The sequence below is a fragment of the Rhizophagus irregularis genome, chromosome 5 (assembly GCF_026210795.1).
Source record: "Rhizophagus irregularis chromosome 5, complete sequence".
Taxonomy (NCBI): Eukaryota; Fungi; Glomeromycota; class Glomeromycetes; order Glomerales; family Glomeraceae; genus Rhizophagus; species Rhizophagus irregularis.
Genome location: NC_089433.1, coordinates 1,075,208 through 1,087,863, shown reverse-complemented (window position 1 = coordinate 1,087,863; position 12,656 = coordinate 1,075,208). Strand labels below are relative to the sequence as shown.

Genomic DNA, 12,656 nt, shown 5'->3' with positions numbered 1-12,656 from the left:
TTTGTAGGACCATATTTATCTAATAATGAATCGGTAACGAAATGAAAATTAACGAAGTACGCGAAAAGGACAACGAAATGAAAATGTAAACACGCGACCACCTGAAAAAAGAAGGAATGATGGATATTGTTTAAAATGTGGACGAACAAATTATGGTAATTATTATAAAGGAAAATGAATTAAATAGAATTTGAAGACGTGATACCACAATAATAATAATAATAATAATAATAATCATTTTTATTTATAAATTTTGAACAATTAAGAAAAAAATCCTAATAATGATTATATTTAAGATGTAAAACAAGTAATCACAAAATAAATGAAATAAAAAATTCGAAGATAATAAAATGACCTAATTCGTCGAGATTTTTCATCCAAGCTTTCACATTATGTTGATCTTTGAGTGTCCTTTTCACATTATGATTGATCTTGAGTGTCAACTGTAAGTTCGTAACAAAAGTCATGATTTTAACAATTCTTCGCAAGGTTACTGTATTCAAAATGGCCAAAATAGCCGTTTAAATTTATATGAAAACAAGAAATATTAAATTCAAACTGGTTTACTGCCGGCTGGCATTATTTAAAAATCGAAATTATTCTAAATAATTGTATTAAATAGGTTATTAAATAGCGGAAAATAAAATATTTTTCATATTTTAAAAACCAATTAAAAATTTTGATATACAGAGAATTTTATCATGAAATCAATTTCTTCGAAACAAGAACGTCAATCGAATTACATCATCTTGCTTATGCGCGCGGTATTCTATTATAGACAGAATTTTTGCAAACGAGCTGAAAGGCTCCACTCCAATCGCAATGTGACCCTTAGTATCACTTATGGTGAACATATAAATCAGCAGTAACGAGAAATAAAATAAAAAGACAAACAAAAGAAATGATTGTGCTTATTATATAACCTAATAATAAAATAGAGTTAGTATGTAAATTATTACTTGAGATTATTGTTATAAAAAAATAAAATACCATGAAACAAAATCATAAAAAGAGTGTTTCTATTAACCCTACCGGCCTATCCAGTATCCAAGTCATCCGACCTTAACTAGGTATGTACTTTAAGACTATGAAATTTTGAAACTGTATAAATACGACTTTTATTTATTTTTATTGGTTAAATTTTACATCAAGTTATCTAGAATACTAAAACATTTAAAGTCATTAAACAACACGAAACACCGAAACACATATCATGGATATTACATATTCAAAGAGTTTCAGCGTCAGAAATTTTACATTGAAAAAGGTCAATAATTTATTGTTATAATATAGACATTGATAATTGGATTTTACTGAATGAATTTACATACATAAATTTGAAAGGCTCAACATATTTGGATAATAAATAATATACTATACTAGGTAAATGGGAACCGTTTAAGTATTTTTTTTTTCACAACCAAATTAAAAAAATTACAAAGAACGTGTTTGATATGCCAAGTGTATTAGAAACCATGATCAACATATTGCATAGGTCCCACGCTAAATTACGCTAACCCGAAAATAAACTTCAAAAGAGACGTTTCCCATGGGTCAATTGGGTCATGACCATGAATTTTTAGCCAACAATCTAAAATTGGTTAATAAATCTGCATGTACTTATCATACTCATTTAATTTTTAATTTTGTTGAAAGTTAAAAATTCATGAGATGAAACAATAAGGCTGCGTGAAATTTAGAAAATAAACAATGTAAGCAATTTTTTAATTTGTGATTTAACCAATTCTTAATTTTTCAAACATAATGATAATTTTTTTCGTATTATTTTATTATATTTTATTTGTTTTATTCTTTAGTCATTGTATCACAGATTTATTAGCGTTAAAAAAAAGTATTATATTTAATAACACAAAATAAAAGAAAGGTTATACAAGAAAATTATTATTAAATAAATTTGTGAATTTGCTATAAAAAAATTATCTTCAATAGTTATGTAATATTAGTTAGTACTTTATAACAAAAAAAGCATATTATAAATAAAATTTCATATATTATGAATATATAAGCAAGCCGCAGTCAAAACTTTTGTCTATTTTTATTAGCAGATGAAATGTGTTTCACATAATAGTATTAAAATAAAATAATTTACAGACTATTTATGTTTCGTCATTCGAATATTATATATATGTATATATATAATTCTAAATTTGGAAACAATGAAATTCAATGAAATTACTAATTTTGTTTCTCTAATACACTGGGGTCGGGCACAAACGGAGTATTACCATATTAATTTTTTCGTATCCGGGTAAATACGTATACCAATGAAATATTCTATGCATGACGTTTCACAACATAATATAAAATAAATAAATTTCAATAAAAATATTTTGAGCGAACACTAATTTATTAAACGAAAAAAAAATGATTTATTAACGCTGCGCTAATCGATAGGAACCCGTTGTCAGATCATTCCTAATGTGGGAATTAATAATAATATGTCCTTCTTACAAATAAAATTTGATATTTTTTTATTATAATTTTTTTAACATGAAAATTCTACAGAAGAAAAATCCTAATTGTTCTCACATATTTGAACAAATAAAACGGATAAGCAAAAAAGCCAATTATCTTATTAATTACATATTAAACTAAATATGGAAATCTATCACCAAATGATAATAAGGGGCGTTTTTGTGTATCAAATTTCATAAGATTATTTGGTATCATTGACGCAAATGTCACACGAAAAAGCAAAGTTCAAATAATAATAAAATTCCTTAATACGGAAAATTAAACCATCAATCAAAATTATGAGCCAGTCAGCCAAGCTTAGTTAACTAAACAAATATTGATTTTTAATTTTTGAATTTTGAAACACCTGTTTTTATTTTATTTCCAAATTAAATTTCATTGATTTTTCAATACAAGTAAGTCTCTTAATTATATCTAATTAGGGTATCAAAATTTTATATTATTTTTAACGATATAAATATTATACAAAAAAAATACTATATTTGGTACTTCAATAATTTATCTTTAATGGAAGAAAAAAACAAATGTCGTCGTTGAGCTACAACAAAATTCCCTAATTTGTTAACCAAGAACAATCATCGACCATTAAATATCGGTGATAATGATCTAATAAAGTTTTATTTTCGTTAAATTATATTTATTGATTCGAACAATCGAACAAATCTTTTATCTTTCTTTTTCAAGAATTGATCATTCTGCATGTAAGCCCCTAATCACCAGACATATTTAGTAATATATAGTAAATAGTATGATTAATCAAAAAAATTATAATTTACGATTTTGACTTGACAAATTTTTTATATAAATATGCATTCATGTCGTTCAACTATTTTTTATCATTTATACCTTCAAATTTTAATTTATACTTGTTATAATCGTTCCAGTCTTTTTAATTTTTTCCTTCTTTTCAAATTTTCGAATTTTCTCATTTCTCGTAAAGAGCGCTTTTTAATAATTTATAATTTTTTTTATCGTTACATTTATCACTCTCATCATAATATGGCACAACTTGTAGGAGATATTCTCTTATCAATTTTTACTGAATTACACGATGATTTTACTTCTTTACATTCATGTGTTTTAGTAAATACATCTTGGTGTCATATAGCTATACCTTTACTATGGAAGTATATTTCAGATGCTTACGAGTATCCTTTTAATCACGAAATAGAATCACGTGAAAAATTATATAATGTTATCGCTCACTTTTTGCCAAACAATCCAGATGATCCGTTACCACGAAATAACATTATATTACCTTTAAATAAATTCCAAAAAAGTCCAATTTTCAAGTACATGAATTTTTTCACTCGTATCTCTACAATATGGATTGAGGATATGGTTCAACTAACAATAAATGATAAAGTAAAGAAATCTAAACACAAAAGAAAAATATTAAAGCTTGAAATTTATAAGCTAATTTTCAGTAGATGTAACAATGCCAAGTATTTCCATTGGAATACTTATAAGAAATTATATCATTATCCAAACGCTAAAACATTTTTTTCAAATTTACGTTCCATTGTATTCGATTTTAAAGTCGTGACTTCCAAAACATTATTCAAACTTGCAGATATTTGTCGAAACATAACAAATTTGGAGATAAATGAATGTGATGAGGATGTTCCAGGGTTAGTTTCATTTATCAAAATGCAAAAGAATCTACAATCATTATGTATAAAATTTGTTGATATAGAAGAAAAATACACTTTATTAAGTAATGTAATTAAAAAAAAGGCTACAACGTTAAAAAAACTTATAATAGAACCCATTATTATATTAATTTCACCTATATTCATTCCATCATTAACAAATATACAATATTTAGCGCTCAATAATGAATTTGGTGAATTATATGAAAGTGTGGAGAAATGGCGTGAATGGGAACATTACTTAAACATGTCCTCCTTTCCAAATCTCCAATATCTTGAAACTTTATATATACCAAGTGATATTACATGTCTAATAATTGAAAAATCAGGAATGAATATTTCAGAAATTAAAATAAACCATTATCTTGAATCTAATGATTATCAATACAAAAATAAAAAATTAATTAAGGTAATATCGAGTTGTCAAAAGTTAATAAGATTAACTATGAATGTTGATCAAAAAAATTTAAATGAAATGAGTACGATTTTTTCAAATTGCAAGAAATTGGAAAAAATATATCTTACAACAAATGTCATTATATTACCTAATGGTGACGAATTATTAAAAGTGTTGAGTAAAGTTTCTCCTATAACTTTACAAGAATTTTCATTTGTAGACAAATGGAATTTTTCGTTAAAAGGTTTGGAAGAATTTTTTGAAAATTGGAAATCAAAAAATAGGTTCCCAATTAAATTCATTCATCATTATGATGAATGGGCTTATTATTCATGGACGGAAAATCATGATAAAATATTAGAAAAATATAAGAATGAAGGAGTAATTAGATAACTTTAGATTATTATAAAGTTTTATTGTATTATAGTATTATACCAAGTTTTTTTTTTTTCTTCATTTGTTTATAAAATTAAATTTAATATTAATAAATATACTTAATTATTCAAAAAAAAATACTTCTGCAGAGCAGAAAGTATAATTACGCTAATAAAAATTTCTTCTCTCTTGTTGTAAAAATTATTTGGTGCATAACAACGTCTTGATAATATATTTCCTCTAAATAAGAAAAATGTAATAATGCGCCTCCGCCATTCCAGTATTTTTTTTTTTGTAAATACAGCGATTCAGATATATCGAAATTATTCGTCTTGCAGAAATTATGAAAAAGTTCAGATTAATATGTTATTTTATGGTACAACTGAAGTCACTGAATAATTCTCAAAGACAATTAATTTATTACTAATTTAAAAAGAACCGAAAACGTTGGTTGGTTAGATCGAGTGCTCTATCATGAAAGACTCTGAGAGAATTAGATATATTCTCAATGAAGACGTCTATTGATTTTCTGTCCCACCGGGTCGGCTCGAAGCCTTGAACGCAAGACGACCTCAAAGATTGTATACGCCCGAAGCCTTGAACGCATAAAGACCTCAAAGGTTGTATACGCCTAGAAGCCGTGAACGCAAGACGACCTTAAAGGTCGTATACGCCCCGAAGCCTTGAATGACGGAGGATTGTTTATATAACTTTTACTTGTCTGCTTATATATATTGATCGAGCAACAGTTGTACTAGCTGGCGTCTACGTCTGTCTCCCATTAGCTGCTCCAACAAAAAGAGATGAATCTTTGAAAAGTCCGTAGTAAGGCGCAGTATGCAACAATCGCAATAGGCAGGATCATAATATTATCGCACGGCCCTATCAGATCATGCTGATTATTTGACCGATATTTTCATTATCGTACAATGTTGATATCAATAGTTTATATGCGTACAATATTGACTAATACTTTATTTTTATATATTGACATATCAATAGTTTATTTTTGTGTACAATATTGAATATCGATAGTTTATTGGTATACAATATTGAATAGTTTATTTGAGTATTTGAGCATGATCTGCGTTAGCCATACGATAATATAGATATTGTACGGTGGTAGGTATTTATATTGGTTAACGTCACGAAGCGACGTTAATTAATATAACACCATGAATTATGATATAAGAAGAGAGAGGGTTAAAATTCCCGACAACAAATTGATTACCTTATGACTAAATGAATAAAATTTTAATTTCATCAGAGTGTAAAAAAAACACCGCTACTGTAAAAAAGGTTTCCACGTTAAATCAAAAGCATATTCACACAAATTTTGGGCTTGATATCGTTAATAATTAATTAAAAATGAAAATGCTAGCGCTAATATTAAAAAAAAAGTTAACATATGAGTAAATATATTGACGTTAATTATGAAAAGTACAACTAGCAATCTTTATTAAAAAAATTGTATAATTATTGATTGATTCATTCCATAATAATAAAAATGTATTCTTCGTTCATATTAAATTAACAAATTAATAATTTATTCTTGCATTCTATTTCAGCTAAAATAGCTCAATCTATTTCATATTGAATTAATTACATTCGGAGTAAATAATGTTTCTCAATTATATAAACGAGAGAGAACATTTATAAAAAAGGTCAAAAAGATAATTTCTATTCTGAAATAAGAAAAAATTAACTTGACAGTTTCACATAATAATTAAAAAAATTCTAACGTTCCAAGTACCTTTACTTTCACATTTTATTACCATAATAATTATATATAATATATATTTCCGGTAACTCTCTTTATTAGTATTATAAATTATTTATATATTTCATATATTTTTTTTTAAAAAAAATATTTTATTTCAAAATGTTTGTTCGATAAATACAAAATCATTTATTCGCCGGAAGTGCGTGTTTCCAATAAAAAAAAAAATTATATCGTTATTAGAATTACTATATGCGTCTTAGCTCGTGACTAGACAATAATTAATTGGTCAAAATATACTCCGCGTAAATTTCCGAATATACCGCAGTTGATCAATTCCTTTTTTTAATTCCGGATGTTATTAGGTTTCGGATGTTTGGATATCTTCCGTCGTCAAAAGTTTCAGAACTTTCTTTTTTTCCATTTTTCGCCCGCAATATTAATTGGATACACAATATACCATAAATGTCATCACGTCATTTTTGGGACAATGGACATGTTGAACATGTTCAAGCGGATGATTGATGGGCGGAAGGATCGTCGCCTAATTTTTCCTTATGGGTAATCATGAAACATATTTACAATTTAGAATTTTTGGATTAGCTCATCGGATTTTATTTTATTTCGTAAAATTTACGTTTCTCGCCCGAATTACAAAGTTAATAAAACTCCGAAAAAATTTCACTAATAAAAGTACAACGTATATACCAAATTAATTCAAAAAACAAAAAACAAATTATATGGAAATCCTTTTCCAGAGCATAATCACATTTATGTAATTAAAGCGGTTTCTCATTCAAGATGTTATTATTTTCAGATTTAGTAATTATATTAAAAATGATGTTTTTTTATTTATCTACTGATTTTAAGTATATAAGGGACAAAATTTTCCTCGATTCTCTTTTCTTAAATTTCTTTCACAAATAAAGAATAACCAAAAAAATGTCTCAACAATCACAAAAATATATTTTTATTGATACAATTCAGGATCCTGAATCTTTGATCCAGGAAATCAAAGAGTTAGCTTCGAAGTTGAAATACTCATTCGCATTGCCAATTGAAGAGCTCATGATCCCAAACAGTTCTACTCCTCAAAATTCCTTCTTTATGTTTAAGAGGGACCAGATGGCAAGGTTAGCAGGGACGGAAAATCTTAAAACCAATTATTATGAGTATAAGCAGCTCTTTGAGCTGTTATATAAGCTTCAAGTCATGTATCGTGACAATACTCCATCAACCTCTATAAACTCACCAACTACCAACGATTTATCTAACGAATTTGAAAGGACTATAGACAATTTTATTCAGAATGATCCCGAAATTAATAGTATACTGTAATTATCGAATTTTTCTTATTTTGTGAAATTTTTTACAAAATTTATTTTAAGGCACTTTTTACTAACTCTTTTTTTTTTTAACTATTCTAATTAGTAATGAATTGTTTGATAAGATGGATAAAAAAAAGTGTTAATATATCTTATATTAATTTTTTTTTTTATTACTATTAATTTTGTTAATTTGATTTTGTTATTTGATTATTATTATTGTTGATATGTTATTTTTTTCAATTTTTATTACTTTTTTTTTTTTTTAAAAAAAAAAATTCACATATTATAGAAGTTATATTCTTTATAAATTAAAATTATTTTATGCATTTTCTATATTTAATATTTAATAGTTAGTATTTATTTATAACCAAATAAGAAAAATTTTATAAGCCTCTTTTTTCATAAGCAACTAGTTTTAAGCTCAAAATTCTCAAACCGTAACAAATTATGAATCAAATTATTATGTGAAGTGATAGTTTGGCACTTAATAAGAGAAAATGATCGGACTTCTTATTAATAAAAAATTTTTTTTTTAAAATTTCGTGTTCTTTATTATACAAACTTTTTTTAATGAACAATAAAAAAACAGTATGCATAACTCTTTTGGCTAAGAGAATTACAGTCTGACCTCTATGTAATCACACCTTATATAGAGTCACACCTCTTTATAAGCACCCATTTTTGTAAAACACCTCCATATCAGCTATAATCACTATCACAAAATTCTTAACGTACATATTATTTGTATTAATTCGCTTATAAATTGTAATTCTGGCCGCGTATCATAATGTTTGGCTGAAATTATAAAATCGTATAATATATTTTGCAAGTCGTAATTTCCTTATTAGGAAAATTTTGTAATTCCGACCAGCACTATATTTGGCCAATATATATATATATATATATATATATGTCAATATGTCTATAATTTCGGCCAGAATTTAATTTTGGTTCAACTTAAAAATTTCTATATCATCACTCCTCTAAGTACTAATCACCAATTTTGAAGGAACCGAATAGGTGATTATGTGGAGGTCAAACTCGCACTGGTGGAAACCATGCAAATATAAAAGATAAAAAAAATAAAAAAAGCTAAACTAAAACTAAATAAAGGTTTAAAAATTAAATAAGAACAAAATTAACTTATTTTTGGTCAAAATGGTTCAAAAATAAATCATTTAAAATTCGAATTAGCTGGAAATTTACGGTCAAAATCTTACGTTCCTCCATAGTGAAGTCGAAGACGTGGAACTTTAGCGACTTCAAACTCTGCAAGTGGTTTATCCCGGATTGACACTATTAATTACTATCTTTAAAATTTGCATATCATATCAATATCACATGATGAGATGATGATCCGGTAAAAAGGGTATTAATCGATTTTAGCGATAATTTGTGTAAATCAGAATTATTAAATCCCTTAAAAGTAGTTGATCAGATCAAAGAGGGCTATGGTACGATTGGTACGTTTCGACAAAGTCCATTTTACTGAAACCAAAGCCATTTCATCAAAGAGATATTTTGCTGAATGGATGTTTCATTAAATGGACATTTTGTTGAATGGACGTTTGTTGAATGAACATTTTGTTGAATGGATATTTCGCTGAATCCTTTTCATGAATCATCCATTTCGTCGAAAAACATTTGTCAAAATTGTTGTTAACATGATATTTCCTTAATTATTAACAATTCAATACAAAGAAAATAAAAAAATGTTTAAAAGACCAAATTCTCCTTAAAACTATCTTATTTTCACTTGTTTTGGAAAATTGTATATTGAATTTATCAAATAAAAATAATTAAAAAATAGACAAAATGCAACTTAATATAATGTACAAATAATTCATTTGTCTTCTCTAAAAAAAGGAAAGGAAAATTAAAGAATTCCGTATCTTTAGCAAAATGTCCCTTCACCGAAATAGCTTCAGCAAAATGACCTTCGGTAAAATGGCCAATTCGGTAAAATTTCCATTTGGAAAAATGACATCCCTTCAGTGAAATTACTTTGGCGAAATTGGTTTTGGTAAACAAAAAATCAACCCATATTCTTATAGAGGAGTTCTTTATTTAATGATTAAATAGGAAACAATTTTGTAGTCGACCATATGAATATCTACAACATATAAACTAGCTGTTAGTTAAACATCAGGATTAAGTAACAACTTTTCTATCATATGAGCTCATACTCATTAAACAGTCATTAAATTCTAACGTTAGCGAAAATTTTCAAATTTTTTAATTATTTTTAAATATTTTCTTTTGAGAAAAGATCATTGGTAAAGAACCTCAAAAGTTTACTTTGAGTTAAATATGTTTTTTCTCGTGTAGTTTTAAAATTATAAAATCGTAATATTTTCTTTTTTAATTATTTTCGTTTTTTTCTAGTAAAAATATTAATACTCGCACTAAACCAAACCAAAACGTTGCATGAATTAAACTCATTCACATATTTTCTAATTTGGAACTATTCACCCACTTGCTCGTATTTTTAAGATAATAAAGTTCCTACCGCCATGTTGATTAGACGTGCGTAATCTGTATTGCACAATAAAGTCTTCCATGGTAAGCACTTTTTTTATTAATGAAGTTTACTTTTTATTCTATAAGTATACTTATATATTGCAATAAATCATACCTATTATAAAAACTTTATGCCTATTTGATTTATGTGAAATTAAAAAATTGTAAAAAAATACCTATTAATTTTGAATGAAGTGTTTCCATGAATTTGAGTCTAATCGATTTTTAATGTGATAAATAAATTTATTTAATAATAAAATTGAAAATTTAATGTTTAATTATACCTTAATCGGGCTTAATGTTATATGATATGTGATGCGCGTCTTTACATCACGCATGTCAGTCGCAAATCGTCACATGAGGCACAACGTATGCACATATATTTTCATCAAGGCCTATTAATTCTATAAAATGAAGGTCAGACTGTAGATATTCTTTTTTAATTTTTAATAACTATTATTTCCTACTATCAAACTTATTGGTAAAATCAAATAAGTACAATTTACTTGCAGCCAAAAAAATTTTAATGTTAATCAAGTTAATTGGCAATGGTTAACTGGTTTTTTTAACTGGGTAGAATTTTTCAACTTTTAGACTGAGGCTATTACAAGAATAGGTCTGAAATAAGTGCTATTTTAATAAAAGTTTATTATTCTGCCTTTGAGCACATGGATTAATATCATGATTATGTTTTGTGTAGCACAACTGGCACGTACAAGAGATAGCCTGGAACCCGGAAACCCGGACCCGGCCCGGACCCGGATCCGGGTTTGGGCCGGCAAACTTCTTCAAAATTCACCCGGGCCGGCACATGATTCTTCGTTAAATCCGGATTTTCGTAATTCTGGCCAAAATCGTCGTAATTCTGGCCGAAATTAAACTGGCCAAAATTAAGTTGGCCGATTTTTTTGTTTATACAAAATGATATATTAATTTACCGGACCAGGTTGTATAATAGGGTTAATACCCCCTAAATCAGAGTATTGTAAAAAATAATGATGGAATCTATAGAAAATATGGGTAGAACCCTACGGAATTTATTTTGAAAGTTAAATATTAGATCAAAATATTGAAAATATTGGTGACAAATGACAAATAGATAATTTGGTAAAATTATACTTCTTTAAATAGTCATATATATTGATTGAGTATTATAAAAAGTGAAATAAAATGAAAATATTTGCTTAAAACTTGAATGTTTCTAATTTGGACTTTTAATATGCTTTAAACTTAAAAAATTTTATTATTTTTTTATATTATGCAAATGCATGCTTATTTTACTTCGTTTATAAAAAATGAATCTATGCAAAAGCAAAATTCTAGCATATTATTCATACCATTTAAAATCCAATGGCTTTTAATTGCCCGAGGAATCTAACACCCCTAATTGAAACGTTAATCACCAGAAATTTCAACACCGTTATTTTACACAAAAATAAAAGGAACGAATATTTTAATGTTTAATATTTTCATCATTATAGTATAAGAAATCATTTTTGAGAATTTTTCCAATTATAATTAATAGTGATCCGATCTTCATCTTACGGATTGTGTTATAATTCTTCTTAATATATGTATTATATAAATCCAAATGTTCAGTGTAATTGCAAAAAATGCTCCCTATCTTTTCATTTTTAACTTCCTCAATTTCATTTTTTACAAATATAAAAGGAAATAAGCAGGGGTTAGTTTATTCAAAAGGGGAGTTATAACGTAAGTGGATGGTGAGGAAGGGATGGAAAAGACAATAAATAAAAAAAAATTATTATCTAAAAAACAGTTTTAAAATAGAATACACCTTCATGTTTTAATTAAAATTAGAAATTCCGGGGTATTAATTATTGGGCTACTATCTTTTGATCTTATTGATCTACATCATGATTTTCAAATTCTTACTATAATTTCTTAATGTCGTAATGCCGGCCAAAACTACCCGTTTTAGACGATCCATAGTTGGAATTTCTCAATGAAGATCAGTGCATGTGCATTCGGAAATAATACGGCCCGAAAAAATTATTCGTTATTGTAACTACTACTTTTGATTTATTCATGATATACTACAGTAAATAAGAAAAAAAAAATTTGTTTAAAAAATTTGTCTAGGAAAAAATTAAGTTTTTTTCAAGTAAAACAAAATTCTAAAATAACCAGATAATAATACTGATACA

General features: G+C 26.6%; 2 protein-coding genes across 2 annotated transcripts; both read left to right on the top strand.

Annotated features, from left to right (window-relative positions):
* Window positions 1–3,339: 3,339 nt before the first annotated feature.
* Window positions 3,340–4,938, top strand: OCT59_024781 (uncharacterized protein; the record flags this gene model as incomplete). The annotated part of the gene is made up of 1 exon (XM_025315269.2): window positions 3,340–4,938. The coding sequence occupies exon 1, from the start codon at window positions 3,496–3,498 to the stop codon at window positions 4,936–4,938; it is 1,443 nt and encodes a 480-aa protein (XP_025183161.1). The 5' UTR covers window positions 3,340–3,495.
* A 2,644-nt stretch (window positions 4,939–7,582) lies between these two features.
* Window positions 7,583–7,978, top strand: OCT59_024780 (uncharacterized protein; the record flags this gene model as incomplete). The annotated part of the gene is made up of 1 exon (XM_025310346.1): window positions 7,583–7,978. The coding sequence occupies one exon, from the start codon at window positions 7,583–7,585 to the stop codon at window positions 7,976–7,978; it is 396 nt and encodes a 131-aa protein (XP_025183162.1).
* Window positions 7,979–12,656: the final 4,678 nt, after the last annotated feature.